This window comes from Numenius arquata, chromosome 1 (genome assembly GCF_964106895.1).
Source record: "Numenius arquata chromosome 1, bNumArq3.hap1.1, whole genome shotgun sequence".
Taxonomy (NCBI): domain Eukaryota; kingdom Metazoa; phylum Chordata; class Aves; order Charadriiformes; family Scolopacidae; genus Numenius; species Numenius arquata.
In genome coordinates, this window is record NC_133576.1 from 21,735,379 (window position 1) to 21,759,870 (window position 24,492).

The 24,492-nt window shown below is 41.9% G+C and overlaps 1 protein-coding gene across 1 annotated transcript; it reads left to right on the plus strand.

Moving 5' to 3' along the window:
• Positions 1-5,032: 5,032 nt before the first annotated feature.
• On the plus strand, positions 5,033-23,809 carry PLCXD2 (phosphatidylinositol specific phospholipase C X domain containing 2). Its single transcript, XM_074156357.1, has 4 exons — positions 5,033-5,177; positions 19,094-19,554; positions 20,705-20,946; positions 23,647-23,809. The coding sequence occupies exons 1-4, from the start codon at positions 5,033-5,035 to the stop codon at positions 23,807-23,809; spliced, it is 1,011 nt and encodes a 336-aa protein (XP_074012458.1).
• Positions 23,810-24,492: the final 683 nt, after the last annotated feature.

The following is a 24,492-nucleotide window of genomic DNA, read 5'->3' on the forward strand; positions in this document are numbered from 1 at the left end:
ATACTCTGTATATGGCAACATATCCACATGTTAAAATTGAAATAAAACATATTTGTGTGCTTGGAATTGGCCAACAGCGAAACTCATATGCCTCTTAGCGCTTAAATAGCACTAGCCCGATCTGCACAGCTAATCTTTTTACTATGCGCTTGAAAATAGGAGGGTTAAGGGTACGGGAATGGAATTTGAGCTGCTAGATTGTCTGGGCTGCCCATGACACTGGCTTGTACTCTGCACCAAGGCACAAGAGAATAGCTGAGCTCTTTCAGTAAATCCACATAAGGCATAAATATGGCTACATAATCCATAGGGAAAAATGGATAGTAAAGTTATATGAATGTGATTCATAGATGAATACTCCAGAAATGTGGAAAAATACAACAACCTACTGACCTTGCTATAGAATTAAAAAAAAAAAAAAAAGTCAGTAGTATAATGTTTTTCCTGCCTGCTTAGGTATTCATTTTTGCAGCCACTTAAACACATGCTTGAAGTGGAGCATTCGAATGGTCTCAAGTGACAAGACCCTATATAATCTGTGGGTTTAGTCTGTGGAAAATAAAATTGTATTATTAATGCACATTTGTTCCCTCTGGCCATCACAATTAATGTTCTTCATTGCAGGGTTTGGTACTGATTACAGAAGAAAATTACAGAGTTTTGTGGAGATGGAAGGAAGTTGAGGTTTGGGGGAAGGGAACAGGCAATTTAATGCTCTTCTTTTCTAGAAAAGCACAGGAAGGATTTTTGGACCATAAGAACATTCTGCTATCCATTACTGCTGCCAAGTATCTGTGCATTGCATCTGATGCTCACAGCTGAAGTCTCACCCCGCAGCGCTGAATGGATGCACCTCCTCCTCCTTTCAACATTCCGGTTTTGAGCTGTCAGCATCCCACACAGTCTCAATATCCTTTGCAGCTTGGAGATCTAGAAACCATCTTAATTGCAAGAGCCAGGGTGTCCTCATGCTGCACGTCGTAGCGTGGGGATGCTGAAGCGAGCTGTGAACAAGTGAGACAGTCGCTGTGCTGCGGGAGCACTGAAGTACCCTGGTGCTGCCACATGCTCCGGTACTATTAAAAAGTGATGGCAAAGGTTCAGAGACTCTTGGGAGGCTGTGAAGGGAGCGGGTTTGAGACTATTTCCACTCCAGCTTTAGGGGGGCTAGCTGATCTGATGGTAGAGGCTGCTGCCCAAGGCAGTGGCAGTTAGACTCCTTTTCCCACACCAGAGCACACCCTACCAACTCCCCTTCAGACTCCGCTGTCTGTCACATGCACTCCATCTCCTTTATGTCATTTGAAAGATGGGAAGTGTAGGACAGGGCCTGGCAAGGACACCAAGAGTACCCTGTCAGTGCTCAGCCCTACTAGTTTTGGCTCTAGACTACAGCTTTGATGTTTATGGCTTCATTGGCCATAGTGAAATATCACCCCAAAGACACAAAGATGTCCTCGAGAACATATCAGCCTTGGTCAAATGGCTACCCTTATCCTACACTAAAACAGTGATGGTTGCCAAACGTATCTAAGGAGTTCACCTGCACTGGTTTACTGCGCAGCCACAAGCTGTGATGGTGGGAACATGAGAAAGAGAGTGAAGTAATGTAAAGTAGTAATTTAAAGAAGATAAACTTGCGGTGATATAGACCAGTAGTGTAACTAATGGAAAATACTGGGAGTTCCCACATAACAGTCCTTCTTTTGGTTCAAGATATAAATTTAATTACAAGAACAATTGTTTATGATCCCATGCTTATGGCTTTGCGTAGTGTGGCCTGCTCTCTCCTCCATCAGAGGCAAGTGTACTAGATGGTCTTAATGGGAAGGAGGAGCAGGGCTGCAGGACAGCTGAATGCCCATCAAACCTACATTCGTCCTTGAGAGTGAGGAGTCCTAGGTTAGGAACGCTTTGTGAAAACCTAGTATTGAAATTGCACTATTTTTAAGATTGTTCAATATCAAAGCTCTAAAAGCAAAAAGTCTTTGTTCCCTTCCTTGAAAGGGAAAAGGCAAATTTATGGAAGCATATAGATTCTGGTTGTATTAGGTGAAAATACATACTTAATATATACGTATTTACAGATATATTAATTTTATACTTATTTTAAATATATAGTTCAATTAGGAGTTTTACTGTGTATTAATTAAAACATTCTATGAATAATGTGCAAACTTGAATAGGTCAAATGAATGTGATGGTTTGGGCCGGCCTGGCCACTGAAACAAATGACAGATGGTCTCTGACCTCTCTCCCTTCAGAGAAGGGAGAGCATCTCCCTTCAGGGAGAGGAGGAGGAGAGAAAGAGACTTATGAATTTAAAAGAAACTAAACTACTTTAATGAAATATTGATAATATAATTAAAAGAAAATAATGAAACATATACAATATATACAAAACCATATCAAGCTCCCAGGATGATGATCATGTCCCAGGCAGGCACTGGGAAAGTCCCAGACTGGACTCAGTGATGAACGGGAACTGGATTACAGATCTGGAGTCAGGAATGCTTGGATCATGATCAAAGGACAAACAGACAGAGTCCTCCTCAGACACCAGCCACGAAGGAAGAGAGGTGACCCTTTGATCCCTCAGATTTTACACTGAGCATGAGGCAGATGGGACAGAATATCCCGTTGGTTAGATTGGGGTCACCTGTCCTGTTCGCTCCTCCCCACAGATGCGACCCCTCTACGCTTTTCCGCTTCTGACCCTCCAACGGGGCAAATAACAAGGTCAGCTGGCCTTGGTTATTACAGCAATAAGTATAAGCAACAGCACTCTGCATGCTATTTCTTGCCATAAATTCTAAACAGTCAGGTCTTATCTCTCTGGGAGAGAACAGTGTCCGGACAACTTGCTGTTCATTTCAGAGAGTTCAGTCCGTTAGAAGAGGCTTAACTGAAAAGTTACCGAACAGAAAATTGGTTTTGTTTTACCTCAAACCAGGACAATGAAAAATACTATTTAAATAGTATGTATTTTAAAACACTATTTATTTTAAAATGTTTCCTTACAGACAAAAGAGGGGCTTCATGAAATATATACCCTTACTATTTAATATTGAGCCTTTAGTCATTTGACAGTAGAAAATTATCTTTCAGAGCAATATTGTTTTTTCCACTACCGCATAATGGAGTAGACTCCAGTGTTGTATACCTAGTCATCTCTGTGTCCTGTGTGAAGAGTATGGAAAAAATATGTTTGTATGTATTTGTAGGAAGCAGTTAAGAAGAGAACTTGCTCACAAAGCGTTATCCTTCAAAGACATGTAGTAATGCAAGGGAGAAAAAAAAAAATCTTAGAGGATTCATTTCATGTGTCACAGCAAACCCAGAAACTGTTTGGGACAAAGTGCTTTACCCGACAGCTAAATGCAGCGTAAGGCAGAGTGTGAGACTGCCAGGGAGAGGGAATTGCTGAAGGAGCAGGCGGAAGGGATCGAGGCTGCCCCATCTCGATCATAAAGTCTTCCACTGCGGTGCTGACTCCTGTCACGTGCAGGGTGTGAGTTGCTCCAGCTAATGCACTGATTGACGACTGGACATTGTAAGACCGTGGCGTTGGCCCTCTACGTCGAGGGCAGCTTCTCTGGGGCTAGAACAGGTGAGTATCGGAATCTTGTAGGGTGAATATCGGAATCTGTAGGGTGAATATTGGAATCTGTAGGGTATCGGAACTGTAGGGTGAATATCGGAATCTGTACGGTGAATATCAGAATTTGTAGGGTGAGTATCAGAATCCGTAGGGTGAGTATCGGAATGTGTAGGGTGAATATCGGAACGGTAGGGTGAATATCAGAATTTGTAGGGTGAGTATCAGAATCTGTAGGGTGAGTATCGGAATGTGTAGGGTGAATATCGGAACGGTAGGGTGAGTATTGGAACTGTAGGGTGAATATCGGAATCCGTAGGGTGAGTATCAGAATCTGTAGGGTGAATATGGGAACTGTAGGGTGAATATCGGAATCTTGTAGGGTGAATATTGGAATCTGTAGGGTGAGTATCGGAATGTGTAGGGTGAATATCGGAACTGTAGGGTGAATATCGGAATCTGTAGGGTGAGTATCGGAATATGTAGGGTGAGTATCAGAACTGTAGGGTGAATATCAGAATCTGTAGGGTGAGTATCGGAATGTGTAGGGTGAATATCGGAACTGTAGGGTGAATATCGGAATGTGTAGGGTGAGTATTGGAATGTGTAGGGTGAATATCAGAATTTGTAGGGTGAGTATCAGAATCCGTAGGGTGAGTATCAGAATCCGTAGGGTGAATATTGGAACTGTAGGGTGAATATCGGAATCTTGTAGGGTGAATATTGGAATCTGTAGGGTGAATATCGGAACTGTAGGGTGAATATCGGAATCTGTAGGGTGAGTACTGGAATCTGTAGGGTGAGTATCGGAATCTGTAGGGTGAATATCGGAACTGTAGCTCCCAGCCATTTCCTGGCCTACATGGGTTAGCCGAGTCCGTGTCCCCAAGCGTGTGCCATGCAGCAGCGTGTCTCCGCACCACGCGTTGGTAGGAAGTCATGGGCATCTGCAAGCTTCACAGCTGGTGCCCTCAGCAGCCAAGGCAGGGTCAGCTGGCCCGTGGGGTTTGGAACTGCGGCCGAGTGGGACTGCCGGAGCCCCGCGCGGCGCCACCCGCCGCGGGAGGACCCGCAGGCCCCCAGCTGGCGTTTCTCCAGCCCCAGGCCGCGTGGTTGCTCTCCCCCTGCTCCGACCCGGACGGACGCTGCGCGGCTGTCAGGTGGGCGGGCGACGGCCACGCTTTCAGCCGTCGCAAGGTGACGGAGCGGCGGCTCCCCCCGCCGCCCTCACGGACACACCCCCGGCAACGGCCGGGGCGGGGAGAGAGGCGGGGCCAACAGCGGACAGCCAATGGTTGGCCGCCGGAGCGCTGTGACGGCACCGCGCCCGGCCGGGCCGCACCTGTTACATAAGGGGGCCGGGCGGCCGCCACTGGCCCCGGCCCCGACCCCGCTCCCGCCGCTGCGGCCCTACGCGGCTCTCCTAGGCCGGGGATGAAGCCACCGGCCGGGAGGGAGGGCGGCCGCCGGCGGCGGCGGCGGTGGGCCGCGGGGGCCATGGCGGAGAGCAACGCGGACTGGATGGGCTCTCTGCCGGCGGCGCTGCGCTCCTACCCGCTCTCCAACCTGGCCATCCCGGGTAAGGCGGCGGGCAGGGAAGGGGAAGAGTGGGGTGGTTTGGGTGCCGGAACCACCGGGGCCTGTCCCCGCCGGCAGGGCCTGCGGGGCCTGGCGCTGCTGAGGGGAATCTCCTGGCGGCGTCGCGTCCCCGTGTCGTGTCCCGCCCCCCCTCGCCCTTAGTGAAGTCCTTACCGGTGCTCTGGCTGTCGGCTGAGCCCTGAGGCATCTCTGTCCGTACAGTTCGGTGTTTGCTTGAAGTGTCGCAGCCGTGTGGGAAGCCTTGCCTTCGGGCGTCAGCGCCCGGTTGGGCCCGAGCACCTGTTTGTGACTAACATGGACCCCGTCCCTGGCGGGAGAGGAGGCAGAGCTTAACCTCCAGGAAACGCAGCTGTGAGTCTGTAGCTGGTTGATCTACTTCTTTTCACTGTCTTTAAAACAGGTAGCTGTGACATCCTGAGATCCTCTCTGAGGTTTTTCAGGTTGTTTAAGCAAGGGTGAAGGTAGGTCAGGAGAAAGATTTAATGTAAACAAACCTAACAGCTGGAGGGCCGTTAAATGGAAATGTCTTTTATGGTGGAACCTATGTATGGCATGTTAGTGGGAAAAAGAAGTACAGCGTGGTTATGAAATTTTCCAGTGTGTGATGTTGCACTGTAGACACTGTAATACCACAATTGCTTATAAAATTTTTATAAGCGCCTTTCCACCTGAACTTAAAATAACGTAACTCCTAGCTCCTATGCAGAGCTTTTAACTTAAGCAATTGCCAAGCATAGGTGTCATCATTTCTGGGTCACAGATTGATAAACTGACAAACAAGGCAAACAGTAGATGACCCTAGAGTTAATTAGGAACTGGCTGACTTTCCTTCTGTAAAGAACAAAAAATAATCTAGTATCTCTTGTAGATGTCAAGAGAGAAGATTTTAGGGGCAAGTACTGTAGCAGCTCGTTCTACTACTGGATGTTAGACTCTGGTCATTAGTAGTACAGACTTGATTTTTGTGGTAGTGCCTTAGCTTGTCACAACTCTGGGTATGTGTTATATAGAGGACATGTGGAGACACTTCCCTAGAAACAGAGTAACTTGACTCTTTTGTGTCGGAAGAGATAACCAAAGGACACTTGAAGCACATAGAGAAGGGGCTATACACCTCCTGTGGGGGTACCATAGCACTCATTGCTGTATTATCTGAAGCAGAACAGTTGAAATGCAATGTTTTCATTAGAAGTAGCATCCTTCCCCCCAAAAGTAGAAAAAACTTTTTATATAACTCTGTTCATTTGAACAGGGAAGGGGGACAGAAAGGAAGTTCAGTGTTCGTAGAAAATTCAGGCAGCTGCAGGTTTTTAAACTTCTGGTAAATAAATCCTTCTCTGTTTTAGCAAACAGTAGTAAATCAACTTTTTGTTGCTGTAACAACTTATATTCTGCAAAGTTTCACAGACCTTTATGATGTAGATTGTTAGGTGTGTTGCCACTGACTGTCACTTAAAATACTGGTTGCATGTTGTTTGTAGGAGAGAAACCAAGGAAATGAGTAGTTGTTTCAGCAATGTCATGCTGCTTTTAAAATGAGGTTTTTTTATTGAAAATGCTTGCATTGTTTATTTGTGGTCAAAGTTAGTGTGCTTTCTTATGCCTTTCTTGCATGTACCTCATGCAATCTGTTAGCAGGAAAAAAAAAACATTTTGGATAGATGTTTTGAGAATTTATTTTTTCTTTTAGATTTTAATCCAATGATTATTTTGTTGAAGTGGATGTTTGGTGTGGTGCTTCACAAAGCAACCTTTTGGGGAGCCAAGGAGATATTAGTAGCAGGGTGCAAGGAAAGAATTGTACAAAACAGGTTGCAGTTGAGGCATGTGTATACAGATGCTGAATAGCAATGAAAGCCAATGCTGTCTTCAAGGGAGGTGAAAGGTAGGCTTCAGGTCAGAGAAGCATTTTGGTCTATGCTTTATACCTGTGTATGGATATGACAAGCATGGCCTGCTTTTGTCCATCTCTGGGTGCATTTGTTTTCACTGCTGGAGTGATGGATTCAACTGGGCTTTGGTTTTGTTTCTTTTCCCCTTCCTGCTCCCTCCCTTTTGAGCATAGGAGCAGAGATGTAACTCTAGTGAAGGTGCTGGAACAGTTGAAACCCTAAAACTTGGTTTAACTTTTAAGTCGGCACTCAAAATCTTGAAACTGTTATTTGGTTTTGTTTGGTTGATTTTTGGATTTTTTTTTTTACTTTGTTGCACTTTTCAGAAATGCAGCATTTGAAGAATAAAAGATTATACTTATTTTTAAACAGAAGGGATAAAATGTTGGCATTATAGGGCTATTTAAAGTGAAAGAATTGATAGCATACACAGAAAATAAACTGCTTGGATCTAATTCATTGTATGGTATTGTGAGTGGGGAAGTTTAATAACTCTCTTACGAAGATAAGGATATCTGTACAGAGTTCTACTTCTTTATCTGTTGTGAATGGTTCTGCTTTTGGAGCTGTTAGTTTTCATCATCTTTAAGAGGTAGCTATGACTTCTGGGGTTCTCTTTAACCTAAATTATCCTATGATTCCCTGAGCTATTAAATGCGATGTGAAGCATGCTACTAGATATCACAAACTCGTTGTTGGTTCAATCCTTAGAACTGATAATGCATGATGTTTAAGACAGGTATTTCATGAGGTACGCCAGTTTGGTGTTTACATGTGGATTTAACTTTGTGCTCAAAACTGAGAGACTGAGAAGTTTGGGGTCATCCTCCAGGGCTTGGGTGCGATCACTTGTACAGCTCAGCCTTTTCTGTTGTTTCTATTGGAAAAACTAGATGAAATTCTAAACGAGCATAGCTTTGTCTAAGGAAAAGAGATGAGGTTTCCTGTGCAATGTCATGAGAGAAGGAATCTCTTGCAATGAGAAATTGGCAAATATCAAGTAACTAAAATGTCATCAACTTACATGCATACAATGTAGTCAACAAAATTAACCACCTTCCAAGTGGTGACCTTGTGTGAAACTCTAGAGGGTTTTCTCTTGATTATGCTGCAGACTAATCCTCTTTGAATGTGGGTTTAAAAATGAACGCTTAAACATTTTGATTGTGAACGTGACCCTTGGCAGGGTAATATATTGCATATTATAGTATGTGTTTAATCTCAAGCTGTTTTACTCTAAACAATTTTATGAAATCATGTACATCTGTGACACTATTTTCTTTGGTCATCTCTTAATCTGCATCTGTTGGTTTTGTAATTTCCCCCTGAGAAATGGAACATGAGAAAAAGCTGCAGCATTGTCTCTAGTCTGCTTTCAAAGTAAATCAGCTATTTAAGGAATTTGCTGGAGAAGCCTAACCTGTTTCTTGCTTGTACTTACATGTTGATAATTCATAACATTGTGGTATGTCCAATTTGTAGTGTTTCATTTTGAGTATTTGCCTTTCGAAGTAATTTTTGCAGTATCACAATTAACTAGGTGCTAGTCGAAGTCTCTCTGCTTCTGAAGATACAGCACCATCTTCCAGTTCAAGTTTATACGTGATTACTTGTACTAGGACAGGTGAAACACTTTTTCTATCTCAAGATCCACTTCCTGAGATCATAAGCTTGTGCCTGTTGTCTTGAGACAGCAAAGCAGTCTGGCGGATGTTCACTGCCAACTATCAGTGCTTATAGAGTGCATTATTAGTCCAGACTCCAAAGTTCTGGGTGAATGAGATGTGCAGAAGAGTAGGCAGTTCTGTTTTCCTTTGGGTCTTGGTAATAACGCATTTACTTAATGCTGTCTGGGTTATTCCATCTTTTGATAATTAAGAGCTGTGACGAAACAGGTAGGCGTACTTGTAATTTTTTGATCAAACTGTATTCCTAGATTGGTTCCCTTTCTGGTCAGGCTGCTTAGTGTGAGTGTTTCCCCAGTGCTGACTTTTTCCTCGTCTTCTAGAGGAAATTTGTGGTCGCTTAGGTAGGGATCCACTGCTATATTGGAGGGTAAACAAGCCCTTTTTTGCAGGAGCACCCACAATAGTTATGGGTGCCATTTTGTAATATAAGTAAGCTAATCAAATACCTCTTCTGTCCCCTGTTTTCTCTCCTCCACTCCAAGTATGAACGACCACATTCAGCAAGCTAACCTGATAGAAAGCTTTTCAGTGTTGATGATGATTGTTTAGAGGGGGTTTTTTTGAGAAGTGGTTCCTGCCAAAAAAGCTTCCTGAAACAACAGTCCATGGGTTTAAGCAAACCCTAGGGTGGGCGATGGAGTGTGCGGCTGTCCTGAGGGAGCGTGAAGGTTAACCTGATGTGTCATGGTCCTGCAAATGTAGGCAGGAAAGATGTCAAATGGCTGTATTTGGAGAACATGGGGGATTATATTTTCTTTCACATAGCTTTGGTGAACCTGCTATTGAGGAAAGAATTAAGCTTAGTTGGGAACCAATTAATTTGAATTTACTTCAGATTCTATTTCAGTTGAGTCTTTGGAGAAGAGAGCTGAAAAATAGTAAATTAGAAAAAGTGTTTTAGTTCAGTACTTTGAAAGGTGATATTAAAAAAAAAAAGACAGTTAATAACAATGTTTGCATCCCAGATTGTAAGTTTTCATTTTTAATCTTAAAACATAAACGTTGGTGTTGTAGGTAAAATTTTGTACATTAAAGGCTGATTTGATATACTAAAAAAGTTTTCACCACCAAAAGTCATTTTTTTCAGAAACCAGTACATTATGTAAAGCTAGGCAGAGTGCTTTGCTGGTGTGGAGAATGTGGGCAGCCTGCATCTCTGGGGAAACGTAGGGCAGCTCCTCAGTCATGACTCTTCCGGTGGTCCATGGAGCCTTTTCTGTCTTCTTCTGTTGATCCCACCTTGTGTCTTAGCTCTCTCCTCTGAAATGTGGAGGGATGGCCAGGATCTCACTTTGAAGCAATGCAGAACAACTGCGATGTGGTGCTTGTTCCTGCCTGCATCAGGATGAATTATTGGTGGGGAGCAGCTTGTGGGATGCTAGTTTATAGGTAGCCAGAGCTGATGAAAAAGTTGAAGTGTTACAGTTCCAGAGGCATTTTTAACAGAAAATAATCTTAGCTCAGTTATGGCTAAAATAAAACTATAATGAAGAGTTGAAATAATTGTTGAAATTTCGTCTTAACTTTGTTGGTGTTTTTTTTTTCACTGATCTCTGAGGATAGATGTTTCCTTGGCCTTCTAAAATAGTAGATGTTGGTCTTCTGCTCCAAACTACGGCACTGGTCAAGCTGCCTGATTTTTCCCTCCTACAACACATGTTTTTCTTTAGCTTTTAATTGAATAACTTTCCATAATTTGTTCATGGGAGATTCAGTAAGACTGGCTGAAACTTTCTGTACTGCAATGTGCCACGGTATCCACCCTTCACTGAGAAGGTCACCCAAAAAAAGCTGAGGGAGAAACCTAATGCTTTTGTTCTAAATGATCAAAGTACTACAAAATGACCAGCCCTGGAAAACAGTTTTATGCATACAGCTAGCAGGCAATCTTAATGAGGAGCAGCCCTACCAGCCAAGCCTGTAGCTAAGGCTGAAGGGGGAATATAGAGCATGGAGGGGCGTGTGTCCTGTGATGACAAGCTGCTGTGGGTTACTGCTGGGTGCTTGCTCTGCTCATGTCCTAGTCACACAGGAACACCTGGAGCTGGTGGGTCCCTGTGCATCTCCCCACCCACCAGCACTGGTCAGCTCTGCTGTCCTGTCAGTGCAACTGTTCACCAAAAGCCATATGGGCTGCTTGCCTTTTACTTGGCCAAGCAGAACTGAAATGGTTCTTAAAAGAAGCAGCAGTCCTGTCCAATTAAGAACTAGGCACTAGTATCTTTATTGGACTTGATTTTTTTTTTTTTGCCTGCATGACCCTGAGGTGAGCTGCTGAACTTGCTAATGCTGTGGTTTTCTTCTTTCTTTGTTCATGGGCTGGTGTGTACTATGGACGTGGCTCCTGAGGGGAGAAGCGGCAGTGAGCTTGGGACTGCATCCTCCTTCCAAACAGCACTTCTTTGGAGTCCTAATTAAAAGGATCATTGAGTCAGCTAAACTGGCCATCTGTTGGGTTAAAGCTCAAAGGGAGTAAATATCTAAGATTAACTTCCTGATTGACCAAGCTTTATTTTCCATCACAATTTAATTGGCATCTACCAATCTATGAGGTAATAACCATTAGAAGAAAACATGTGCGTAAGTATGGTGATGTTGGATACAATTTGTAAATGCAGAATTTTCAGGATGAACTTTTCTTGAAAGGACAATTTACTATGTTGGTCGTCTACTTCATTGTAGCAGCAAATATCAACCCTTGATAGAGGAGCTATTAAATTATCTGCATCACTGTGCTGATGAGAATATCTATGGAAAGTTGTTCCACTATTTCCCAAGTAACAAAGTGTTGCCTTTATACATCCCTATGTGAGAAGCTGGTGGGGTAGACAGTGAAGTAACTGTACTGGGTCTATGCAAGAGTTCTACTGAAAAACTAGCCTCAGATCTTAGGGATTCTCCTTTATAAAGGACTATGCATCTGTTTAGCCAAAACTGACTTGTTCTGGAAATGTCACAAAGTTTTCTTAAGACAGCATATGAAGATTCTCATTTTTTCATCAGGAAAAACTTTTTTCCTTTATTAAAATCTGTGTGCCCTCAAGAGTCACTTCACTGCCTGGTAAATGAGTGCAGAACATACTTCAAACAGAAAACCTGGAGCGGGTCCAGAGAAGGGCAACGAAGCTGGTGAGGGGTCTGGAGAATAAGTCTTATGAGGAGAGGCTGAAGGAGCCTTACCCTGAAAGGGTTATTAAGCATTGGAATGGGCTGCCCAGGGAAGTGGTTAAGGCACAATCCCTGGAGGTATTTAAAAGATGGGTTGAAATAGTGCTTAGTGACATGGTTTAGCAATGTTTTTTTATCAGAATTAGGTTGATGGTTGGACTAGATGATCTTAAAGGTTCCTTCCAACATAGACAGTTCTGTGATTCTATGATTTAAATGGTGGTTGTTCTTCTGTGTTGTGTGAAAGTTCCAGTTTGCCCGCTCTTCCAGAAAAGATGTGAAAAGAAGGAAAAGAACTCTGTAACAGAAACAGGAAAAAAAAAAAAATCAGGTTGCTGGTAAATGGGAACTCATTGCTAAATCACACAAAAATCCTTAATGGCAATAACTCCAGCCAGTGCCAAACAGATTTCTCCTGGCTGGAAAGAAAAGTGAACTACCATGTGATACTGTGTCTGAGACAGTTATAAGCATTCCCTTTCTCTCTGTACCTCTTTTATTTCCACTCCACCTCCCACCCAGAAAGGGGCAGTGGGGGAAATCAGGGTAATTCTTTGATAGGGAGAAGAAGTTTTCCTAAGAGGATTTGGTCTGTTCTAGGCTTTGTCCTCCCTAATGAGACTGCATTAAGAATATCTAAAGGATTCTTTTAGGATTTTATTAAAATACAAATACCTCAATAGTTTTAGATAATTATCAATAGGATGTGTGTTATTCCTGCCTCTCCTCCTTTTGCTGGGCAAGTTAATATGAACTATTTGGCTCACTTTTCATTAGTGAAGAGCTTTTACGATGTTAATCTTCTGATCAGAAAATCTGGATTGTTAATGACCTGAATCCTGAGGACTTCGGAGCTTTGAGAGACACTTTTGTTTATCCCATTTTTCCCTCAGTTCTGGCACACACAGGACACTTGGTTTAGAAGAGCATTTGTGGGGCAGCCTTAACTTGCTAGCACTTGCATCCTATGCTTTTGGAACGTGATTACTGTGCTCCTAGATGTCTTGGCAATGTTATGCTTGCTATGCTGTGTTGTGTGTGGCGTTTAGTAATATATGGGGAATGTACTTTGCGTAGTGAGCAAAGCTTACTCTAAGAAGTTTAGCGTCACTACAGCTAGGGTGATTCTTTGTCCATAAATGACCCTTTAATGCTTTTAGGGGGTTGGTACAGTATGTTGACCTTTCTTTTTATGAATGTTTAACATAACAGAAGAGGTTTTGTTGCTTTTTTCATCCTGTTAATATTCCATTACTGTGAAGATTAGATGAGACAAATTAGTCTGATCTAGCTAAACGTACTGACAGTGCAAACAGGCACTCACCTGCCCATTTCTTGATTAGACAGACTTCTGCAGAACGTGTCTTTAACTGCTACTTCTGACAAGTCCACAGCCTTGCAACCAGGGAGACCAGTGATATAACTGTAGATGTGCTTGTATCTGAAAAAACAGGAGTTCTTGTTATGTTTTCAAGTAAGTGGCAATGCACAAATGTGTTCTATGTTGGAAGATCTCTGCACTTTGTATGCCATATAGACATACTTTTATCATCCTGTGAAGATAAATTTACAAGCTTGTAAAGGGACACCAGGATTGGTGAGATGATGCTGATCCCTATCCCTGTGCTGCAACTGTATATGGAGGAAGTACTGATGTGGAAACAAAAGATAATACAAAGCGATATAGCTAGTAATTGTTGAAATTTGAGGCTTAATAACATTCTGTTGATTAGTGTCATTTGTTTGAGCTACAACATGGGTTAATTTGACTATCTGTGACTAAGTAGCATGACAAATAGACACACTAGAAAGCTAGACTTTGCTGCAGATGTGATGATAAAAGGCTGCTTTCTAACAATTAGTACAAAGGCTTCAACAAAAAAGTCATCCTGAACAGTGAAATACAATCTATTTAACATACAAATTGAATTGAGAAGCGATCTATTTAACATACAATTAACTTGAGAAATTAGTGTAAGGAGAATAAAAAGAGGCTTAAAGATATGAATAAAAATTAATCCACTGTTGCACTTGTGGGATAAAATTAAGAGGACTATCCATCACTTTAACAGTCTGGCATCTGGAAGATCTCTTTAATACAGTTCTAACCATATCATAGCCTTTGATGGTTAAATATCTGGGCATCTGATGGGATGTGACTGCTTTCCTGATGGGATCTGACTGCTTTCCTTGAAGCTTCCAGTCTTTGTCAGATGAAAGAAACGAAACCAAAACAGAGCAGCCATTGTCTGTTACCCTGTAAGAGCTGCCAGCTGATTAGCAGTCCCCTAATTTTTTTTTCTTTGAATGTGCAGACTCTTTCATGCTTAAATTTAATGCTTGCTGCTTCATGCTATGCATTTTTGGCCTATTGGAAAGAATTGACAAATCATCATCTCTTTGTTTTATTTCCCATGCCTAGCTTGCGCTTGGGAAGGGCTGAGCACCAGATTGATGCCATGTCACTGGAGCAGCTCAGTATGGTTTGCAATCTGAATGCTAATCCGTTCTCATGTACAGTGACTCAAGAACTGAGCTGCATGTGCAAGAACATGCCCTTGAGGCAGTTCAGACTGGGGCTCTGGACTCTGTTTGCCCAAAGGACAATGAAGATTAAGTTTCTTGACTCTTCTGTGCCTTTTGATTTCTCAATCTGTAAGATGGAAGTTTTAAATACTCGAGTTTGTTAGTTGCTTTGTTCGCAATCAATAAGTGTAAGGAATGGATTTATTGAGTCAATACAGGGTGGTACTTATTTTTAAGATGGCAGGTATTATCTGAAATGTTTTGCTGACAAGACTTCTTGAACTGTTTTAACTTCCCTGAGAAAGTGGTCAGTATAATTTAGATGCACACCATTTGGCAGGGGAGATACAGACCATAAAAGATTTCTTATACATGGAAAAGACTTTTCTGTGTATGGCACTATGAGAGTTTTGTGATGCTTGCTCTGTTTATCAACTGCCAGCCCCTTTGCTGTTACTGTACGACGTTATAACATCTAAGTAACTTCACACATCCTTGTGTTAGACCTTAATGACAACGTGGTTAGCAGCTCTGTCTTGGTTTCAGCTGGGATAGAGTTAATTTTCTTTGTAGTGGTTGCTGTGTCTTCAGATTTGGTATGAAAGGAATGTCAATAATGCATATTGGTTTAGGTGTTGCTAGGTGACATTTATACTAGTTAAGGATTTTCTCAGCTTCCCATAGAAGCTGAGAAGGACCATAGACAGAACAATGGAATGGTCAATGGAATATTCCATACCACAGATGCCATGCTCAGTGTATAATGGGAGTTGGCTGGGGACAGGAATCCCTGATGACTGCTCAGGTTGGGCTGGGCAACTGATCACTGGGTGGTGAGAGTGATTTGTCTTGTATATATCTTTTCCCTATTATTATTTTCCTTTTCTGTTATTGTTGTATTAAACTGTCTTTATCTCAACCCATGAGGGTTTTTTCTTTTTTTTCCCCTTTCCCCTCTTTTTCTCCCTCTTCTCCCTGCCCTTCTGCGGGGGAAAGGGGAATGTGTGAGTGGCTGCATGGTCCTAGTCGCTGGCTGGGGTTAAACCACAATGAGCTCTAATGCTGAGCTGCTAACAAGATGGGGCTGGTGTGCTCCATGCTTCTGGTGTATGTTCTGGCCTTTACCTTTGAAATTGTACAGGATTGAGTTGATTTAGATTACGTCTTTTTTTGAAAAGAAATCAATGCTGTATCAGTAACCAGCCTGCTTCCCGCCATGGCTACACAATCGCTAGGCCTTTCACGATGTTTAGGAGTAGAGCAAAGGAGAGCAGGGATTATTTTGACATTGTGATGTGATCAGCTTAGCGTGTAGCTTAAACATCACAGCTAAGCTATGTTAAAAGCCAGTGACTGAGCTGGTAACACAGTGATCTTAAAGAAGGGCCTGGTGGATGACGTGGATCCTCACCTAGCTCTTACCTCTCTGTCCAAGTATCCAGTGCTCTTGCTTCAGATTTTCAGTTTGCTTTTCTCTCTTACTAGAGTAAAAATGCTCTGGGTCCAGGTTTGGCCTAGATATTTCTCACAGTTGGTGGCTGGCCGCCTGTAAATGGCCACTGAAAATCTAATTTAACTTCTTCTGTGTCTTTCCACCTTCAGTATCGATGATGCTCCCTGTCTGTCCTTCTCAGGAGGTGGTCTTCTACCAACTGTGTAAAGGAGAACTTGTTTTTTAGATGCTTCAGCTCATGTTCTATTTGGTTATATCTAGGTATACTTGGACTTCATTGTAAATGAGAAGTCATGTTTCCTAGGCTTTTAAGCACAGCCACAGGGCAACAGTTTTATGGGTTTTCTCTAACTATAGAAATGTGTCACATACAGTTCAGTTTCTCAAATAGCTTCCCTGTTAAGGAGTACAGTTCTTAAAGCATGTGTTGAAAAAGTTGCAATGTGTGTGTGATTGTTTTCTTTTTTGTTGCTTTCTAGAGCTATAAATAAAATTTGGTTTGTGATAGTGTAAAGAGAAATTTGTTCTTTTTATCCTTAAATGTGCTTTGTATGTGGCAATCTGCAAAGGAAAGGCTTTTGTAGCTGTGAAGTATGTGATCAAACTTAGCAAACAAGCTGTTTCTTGGCTAGGATTTGCTTAGCTCTGAGTTGACTACGATATACATGATGCTAGATAAAATTGTCATTCCTTCTTAAGTCAGATCTATCAGTGACACTGTCTGAGGGAGCATAAGTGACTTCTGTAGATGGCTCTCTAGAGGCTGTTGCACAGCCTTAGTTTAAATGAAAACAAAATGTTTCTTATTGCCTTTTTCTAGTATTAAACAATTTTCTACAGTGACCTAAATAGGGGAAGAAATTAAAATGGATGGAATTGAGAACTTAAACACAAACACCCACACAAAGAAAAACAAAAAACCCTATGGCTACTTTGTGCAAAGTGACTCATTCAAAGACAGAAGACAAGCCCCTTGAGGTTGAGTCTCCTTTAAAAATATTGTAGAAGCTTGAAAGGCTCATTCTGCTGTATAAGGAGGTGTATGAAACTCAAACATCTGTGAGTTGCAGCTTGTGGTATGAGCTAGGCCTTATATGGCTTTTTCTGAAATGTCTTCACTACATTTTGATCCTATAACTTGTTCAGGGTTACACATTTGTAGGTGGAGAAAAAAAAAATCCAGGTGTCACTCCAAAACTGACAGCTACTCTTGTATGTAGTTTACTGTGACAGGTACTAAATAGCTCCTTAAGCTGACATCTTTTAAAAACTCCTTTTTTTGTTACTTGTCACTTGTTTCTAGAAGACTGAATGGAAAAGCCATGAGGCATGCTTTTACAAAGACTGATGAATTTGTGAAGATTTGATAAGAATTAGTTTTTAGTTTTCAGTTGTAAAGCCTCAAAACTAACCTTCATGGTTTCTTTTCAGTACTTTTGAACTAGTTGGAAATTTGTGGAGAGAGTGTATTCAAGGTTGTTGTGAACTGATGTTTGGTATGCGCACAGTCTGTACCTCCATCTGGATTAAAAAAATCATGACAAGATAATCCAGTTGACATCATAATCTTGTTTATAGCTCTGACCTTACATCACAGGAAATGCATGAGTCTTCAAGTGGGCACCAGTACACAAATAACAAATTTGGGTAAAGGAGTCTGTGAATGCAGTAAATGTTGTCTTATAGTTGGAAATGACAAACTAAGATATTTTTTTAACAGACTTGCAGACTGAGGTAGAGGAGGAAATTATAGAAAAATACAGTCCCAGAAGCAGGGACAAGAGCCCTGGGCATGCAGGAAGGGTAAATGCTGATGCTGGCAGCATGGTGCAGGGTCACTGCACCCCCAAGGCAGCTGGAAAAGGAGCTGCTTGTGACAATCGGAGGTGGAGGTGCTTTTCCTGTACTTCAGCAAAGTGGGCATGCAGGAAGCAAGTGGAGTTTGGCTTAATGGGGAGCCTCTCATCTGCTGTCCTGAAGGAAAAAAGGGAAGCAGGGCTGTTAAGCTCCTGTAGTGTTTTTTCATGGCTGGGGTTTCACAGGGGAAGTCATGCCTGGAGCAGTTGTAGCTTAGGCATAGAATGCTGGTGCCTGGTGTAAATGGTTAGAAATCCCTGGTAAATATCAGTCTGTGATAGATCAGCTTCTGCCCATCTTTAATGCTGCACTGGTACAGTGCAAACTGAGATACGCTGCCCTATTACTCTTTGTTCTGTTATTGACTTGGCTCAACTAGAGATATTCCATTGACTCTGAAGCTGTTATTTTGAATGATTTCTGTTATTTAACTGTTTTGTTTCCAATTAATACTGAATTTTCAGTTCAAAGCTTTTTTTCTAGTAAGCACAAATTTTATACTGGAGATGCAGTTTCTCTGCCAAGGTATAGGTTGTGTTATGGGGGCTTTGGCAGGGACTGACTGTTTTGATTGATGGTTGTCTTTTTGGGTGAATTTTATATTCAGCACATCTGTGGTCACTCAAAGGCCCTGCCAAGTCAAAGACACATTCATGAACTTGTTCAATGCAAGTTTGGTATCTAACCACAAAGTAACTGATGGTGTACTCAGTTATTCCACATCTTAAGTTCAGCGAGTTGTTTAGATTGCTAACCATTTATTAGACCATCTTGGGTCTAAAGTGGTATGTGCTTGTGAGGCATGTGCATGTACGGATCCCTCTGTCTATCACGTGAATAAAAATATCTGTTCCAGGAGCTCTGGTGTATTAGGCCACGATTGGATTTACCAGGTGGAATGAAAATAAAGCCTGAGATTCTTTTAATGAAGCTGGAGTCTCATCTCAAATTGGTTATGTGCTAGGCTCTGGGAAAGCTTTGGAGATAGATGGGTAGTTTGTAAATGAAGGAAGGTTAGAAGGAAGTTTCCCTCTACCACTGATGTTTGTCTTAGGGTTGTGATTTTCAGAGTGCATTGAAATTGAGAGCTCACACAAGAAAATGGTTCAAACCGAGAACCTTAAGCCTAGTTCTTGTTGTACAGTTAGGGAAAATTAAGGTGTAAAGGAGAGTCTGAAAGACTCACACTTGAGCATAACTCTTCTGTGACCCTGCCCTGCATGTAGGACTTTTTTCAGTTTACAGAGCACATAGATAAGTGTTTTGGGGGAGTCAGGTTTCTAAAATGAAATATTCTTGGATTTCTTTCTAGGGTCACATGATTCTTTCAGCTACTGGGTTGATGAAAAATCGCCTGTGGGACCAGACCAAGCCACAGCCATCAAACGTTTGGCCAGAATTTCTTTGGTTAAAAAGATCATGAAGAAATGGTCAGTGACTCAAAATCTGACTTTCAAAGAGCAGTTGGAAGGTGGCATCCGCTACTTTGATCTTCGTGTATCTTCCAAACCTGGGGAAATAGGACAAGAGACTTACTTCATACATGGCTTGTTTGGCATCAAAGTATGGGATGGTCTGAAGGAGATCAACACCTTTCTTGAGCAGCATCCCAAGGAAGTAGTCTTCTTGGATTTCAATCACTTCTATGCTATGGATGACAGCCATCACTTCTTCTTGATCAACAGGATCCGCTCAGCATTTGGATCCAAGCTTTGTTCCGTTGAATGTGTAGAGTATGTGACGTTACAGTACATGTGGGAGAAGAAACACCAGGTAGGGAAAGGATGTATAATGTTTTTCAAACTCAAAAGGTTAAGATTGAAATAGAGAGGCTGGATGGTTTCCACTTAAAGGTATGGCCCACAGACACTGCTAACAGCCAATTTAAAGCCTGCTAGGGCCTCCTTTATGTAGTGTGCATTTTCCCCTCTGTTTATTTGCAGCTGTGTAGCTCCTCCATCCATGGTGTGGCTAGACTGCATCCTGCTCCCAAGCATCTTCCTTAAATAATTAAGTGATAGTATCCTTGGAGCCTTGTGCTTCTTACAAATCGTTTTCTCTTCTGGAAGAGCGTGTTGTGCTGACTTGTGTTGGTGAGGATTTGATAAACTTGTCTTTTTGGCTAGCGTGAAGCATATAAGCTTTAACATGACTAAGGCATGGTACAGAATTAGCTGCTTTGCAGATACCCAAATCTGTAGTGGCAAGATCAAATGCCTCTTCTCTGTGGTAACTGCTCCCATGCATACACACAAACTGAGAAAAGGGCTTCAGCAAGAGCATGTAATTCTTAAACTGTGAAATGCATGGGGCTTTGAGGAATTCCTCTGAACTGATGCTGTCAGTGCTAGGGTCCAAAATGAGTAATTTGTAAGTTTGGGTGTTAATAAAAAGTGCTGCATCTTTGTGCTGTGCTCTTATAGAGAACCACCTTACAAGGCATAAAATGGTGACTTTTGAATTAGAGAAGACTCTGCTGACAGCAAGACTGACTATGGCATCTCATGCAGTAAGTGTGAGTGGAATGCCGTTATGCCAGTCAGCCCAGTAGACTTTAGCCACTTAATAGGAGTTACACAGAAGATGGCAAGACTGCTAAAATCCTTAACTTCAAGTACAGATGTAATATTCTCTGACAGTGCTTTTGAAATGCTTTTAAGCCAAAGTCTTTGAATAACATTTCAGTATACTCCTGGCAACTTTTTCATTTTAAAGGATGACACTTAAAGCATCTCATTTTTTGGCAATAATGCAACAAACTTACTGACACTTACGACTTGAACAGCTTCTTTTTGTTCTTTTTTCACTGCTATGCTAGCTGCAGCAGTACTGTGTAAGCATAAACCAGTGCAACATCCTGATTCAATATAAATACCATGGCTGTGAATTTTTGTTTACTTTTCTCCTTCTTTGTTCTTTTTAGGTTCTTATATTCTACCACTACCCTTTGTATCAGGAATACTCCTTCCTGTGGCCAGGGAATAAAATGCCAGCGCCATGGGCTAATACAACCAATGTGCACAAACTCTTACAGTTCCTGGAGACCACTCTTGAGGAACGAAGTCGTTATGGGACTTTTCATGTTTCTCAAGCAATTCTCACGCCTCAAGTGAAAACTATTGCACGGCATCTAATTCGTGGTCTGAAGAACACACTTGTTCATAGGTAAGGACTTGTCTTTATTTCTCACCCCTTTACTGTGTTTCATTTTGAAAGAGGCACCGAGTAAAGAAGGAACTGACATGTTTGCTTAAGACTTAAGCCTTGCTGAAAATATGCCGTTTTGCTGCATTACTATTGGTCATGTGAGATCTGTAGTCATTAAAAAGAATTGCCTAAAATAATTAGGATATCTATATAGGGTATATAAGTGTGTATAGAGTATAACAAGGTATCTATGTAAGTGTAAGTGTTTTTCCTGGTAATCAGAGCTCTTTCTGAATGTGTTATTTCATAAAGCATGGGCTGGAACTGTTGGTTCAAAACAATAATTCATTTCAAATTGGCTGAACTTGAATTTAGGGGAGGGAAAAAAGCTTGTGCCACAGAGGAAAATTGCATAATTATGGACTGTTTTGCATTTGTTAGTACAAACCTGTCTCATAACTTCAGTAATGGCCAAAGAAGGATGACAACAGGCAGTATTTTATCTTGGGATTTTTTTACCAAAAAATAGATTAGCAATTTGACTTTCTTAATACCACTGACTGCTGGTACAATTAACTTGCCCACAAGTAAGATCATTAGAAGAGGGTTTTTCTTTGACTAGCACAGAGTGCTGGTGATTTTTTTTATGGTGTTAACAGCATGACCAGGATAGGTTCCATGTGACTTTATTTTATGGCGTTAGCACCTTGTAGCCTGTTTGCTAAAAGTAACTGTAACAGCCCTGGTGGGATCTGGTCTCCTGGCTCACTGTTTAATATTGCCTGTTTTGATGTCACTAGCAGTTAGTCTTGCCATAATGATATCAAGTTCTAAATTACAGTTGTATAGGTGGTTACAACTGGTTTAATTTGATCAGCAACTAAACTTAAACTTAAGCAGTGAGATAAATATCTTCAGCAGCTGGTTCATGTTCCCTTTAGGAGAACCATTGGTCACTTTAGAAGCAATTACAGTATTACTATTTTGAAGCCAAAGTCAATGTAACTTTCTTAAACTTCCTTTCTAAAAAGAGCAAGTGTTGTGCTTTTGCAGTCACAAAGGTTGTTGATGGAAGTAAGGAAATTCCAGGTGAAGTATAAATCATGCAGTTCTGTCTCCTTCCTGTTTACAGACGTTATTCTAGCAAAAGATAATTAAATCCACATGGTGTTTGCCGCAGTGTATTAATGTCTCCACTCTGGCTCGGGGCTTTGCCCAAGTCTGCGCAGTCAGCAAGAGACACTAGATGGTGCTCGAGTGCTTTGACTGGCGTTTGCTGTCACAAGTTGCACGAATGTAAATACGGATGCTTGTTGGGGTTACTTAACAGCACGGATGTAACTAATGTCTGCATACTGTACATTAAAGGTACTGTTGTCTTGTGATTAAAGGAAAGATCATACTGAATTTCTATTTTAAAACTAGTAAAGAATCATGTAATTTTATGGAATGTTTCAAGTGACTCATGGCTCCTATCTGAGCTGTAAGCCACCAGTAGGCTGGAAGCCTGCCTTCACTCCATCCCTTTCCCTGGGCCCCATCATTACCACTTAATTGTTTGAAAGTAAACTGTGAAAATTTAAAATAGAGGCTGCTGTTTGCTAAAGCATTATTGCTCATATACATCTACACATGCTAGCTGATTTGTATGTGTAAATCCGTCTTTGCATTTCCGTGTAGATGTCTGCCTTCTCATATGGAAACTTTGCCCTGAATACGAATACTTAAGTGTTACTGAACTGTTGCTAAAGGAGAAATGTGCAACATTCACACTTAGCTGGCTAAAGTCTGTGTCCGTTTACAGAGACAGTCATTATGCCTCCACTCAAGTTCTTCTCTTGGTTCTTGACAAGATCTTCTCTTTTCTGGAACAAGAGCTGTGGGGTGTTTTTAGGGTTTTTGTTGTTTTTTTCTTCCCCATCCTGTTAGCTAATTTGCTTGCCTACCATCCTCTTATATAATTTTGCATGCATATTTTGGCACTAGCTTGTCTTTAAGTGTGCTGAAAACCCTGTGGTTTGCATGTTCAAGTGCAAAAAAGCTTGTGCAGACTCCCGACTTGCACTCTGTCCAAGAAATGATTTGAAATTTCTCCTTATGGTAGAATTTCTAACTCCATTTAACTTAATTCCTGACACACCTCACCTTTCTCTGGTTAGAGATGTATGGTGGAGCAACCCCTATAGACCCAAGGGCTTGATTCTTGGTTTGGTTTCCCTGTTCCTGTTGCTCTGGGTGGGTCTGGGGGCTGAAAAGAGTTTGGTAGAAATGCAGTGTGCTGCCCCAGCAACTTTTTTCCTGCCCACCCTAAGGTGGAGGTGAACAGGGGAACATCTCGGGCCTTGCCTTGTGTTACACTGACATCTGCTGTGAAGATAAGCTTTCAGTTCAACATGTACTTGGGCAAAACCAAACCACTGTAGTGCAGTGTTAAATTCTGAAGCACAGTCTGCTCAGTGAAAGCAGAGTTCACAAATGTTATTTTGTGTGTATGGTAGTTTGGATTAACGATTGACCGATATTTCTGTTTGATAGCTGATTGACTGCATGCTATGTTAAGCACTTTTCTCATCAAGCTAGTTGCATTTTGGGTGGTAGTTAGGACCAGATCGTAAATGTGAAGTAATGACATAATTTGCAAACAGCATGATGTATTTGGAGTGTGTATATAGACGAGTCTCTTCAAATGTCTAATTTTCTTTATTTCACTTTCTTTAGGAACCTGCCCATGATTTTAAACTGGGTGAAAGCACAGAAACCAGGCGTTATGGGTGTTAACATTATTACATCAGACTTTGTGGAGCTGGTTGACTTTGCTGCTACAGTTATTGCATTAAACGACCTTCTTCTAGAAGAGGATGAATCTGCAACTAAATCCTGATTGCTGGGTCCCATTTGTGCTCCTCGGTGGACTGCTTTGAACTACGCTAAATGTTTTAAGTGAAACCTATTGTAATAATCTGTTTATTTAAAAAAGTTTTCTAGGGGAAACATGGTTAAACAGCACATACAGGCAGGTCCCTTCTCCCAGTGATGTGTGGATCTGAGAGGAACACAAAGTGCTGTCTGAGTACTGCTGCGTGTCTGTCTGTGGCTATGTGTTTGACTAAGTTATATGCACATCTGCTGCAGTCTGGTGTGGTGTCTGCCTGCCAACAAGAGGCTGGCCTCTGAAGCAGATGTACCCGACTATGCTGCGTGTCTCCCTGGTGACTGGCCTCACCGTCCCCTTGTGTGCCCATCCTGCTTATTTCTCACCACCAGGACTCAAACCAAGGATTGCTGCTGATCCCTTAGCAGCAGTGTGACCAGGGTGACCAAACCAGTATTGTTCTTGAGCCACCTCAGGTGTAGCTGGGCTCAGCTGGAGGCTACTGCTGTATTCATTACACTGTTTTAGACACTACTTCTGACTTACTTGAAGAAACAACATTATCGTTGTTCAGGGGGAAGCTTTTACACTGTGGTGAATATGCAAACTGTCCTTTGGGCCTGAGAGGCGAAGTCTTGGCACCCTCTGCCTCTTTGGACTCCAAACTCTTCTTCTGGACCTCTTCATTTTTC

Excerpts from the sequence above, each read along its gene's own strand:
- PLCXD2 (XM_074156357.1), top strand. The coding sequence starts at position 5,033 with ATGAAGCCACCGGCCGGGAGGGAGGGCGGCCGCCGGCGGCGGCGGCGG. Across the intron at positions 5,178-19,093 it reads CTCCAACCTGGCCATCCCGG|GGTCACATGATTCTTTCAGC; the intron begins GTAAGGCGGCGG and ends ATTTCTTTCTAG. Across the intron at positions 20,947-23,646 it reads AAGAACACACTTGTTCATAG|GAACCTGCCCATGATTTTAA; the intron begins GTAAGGACTTGT and ends CACTTTCTTTAG.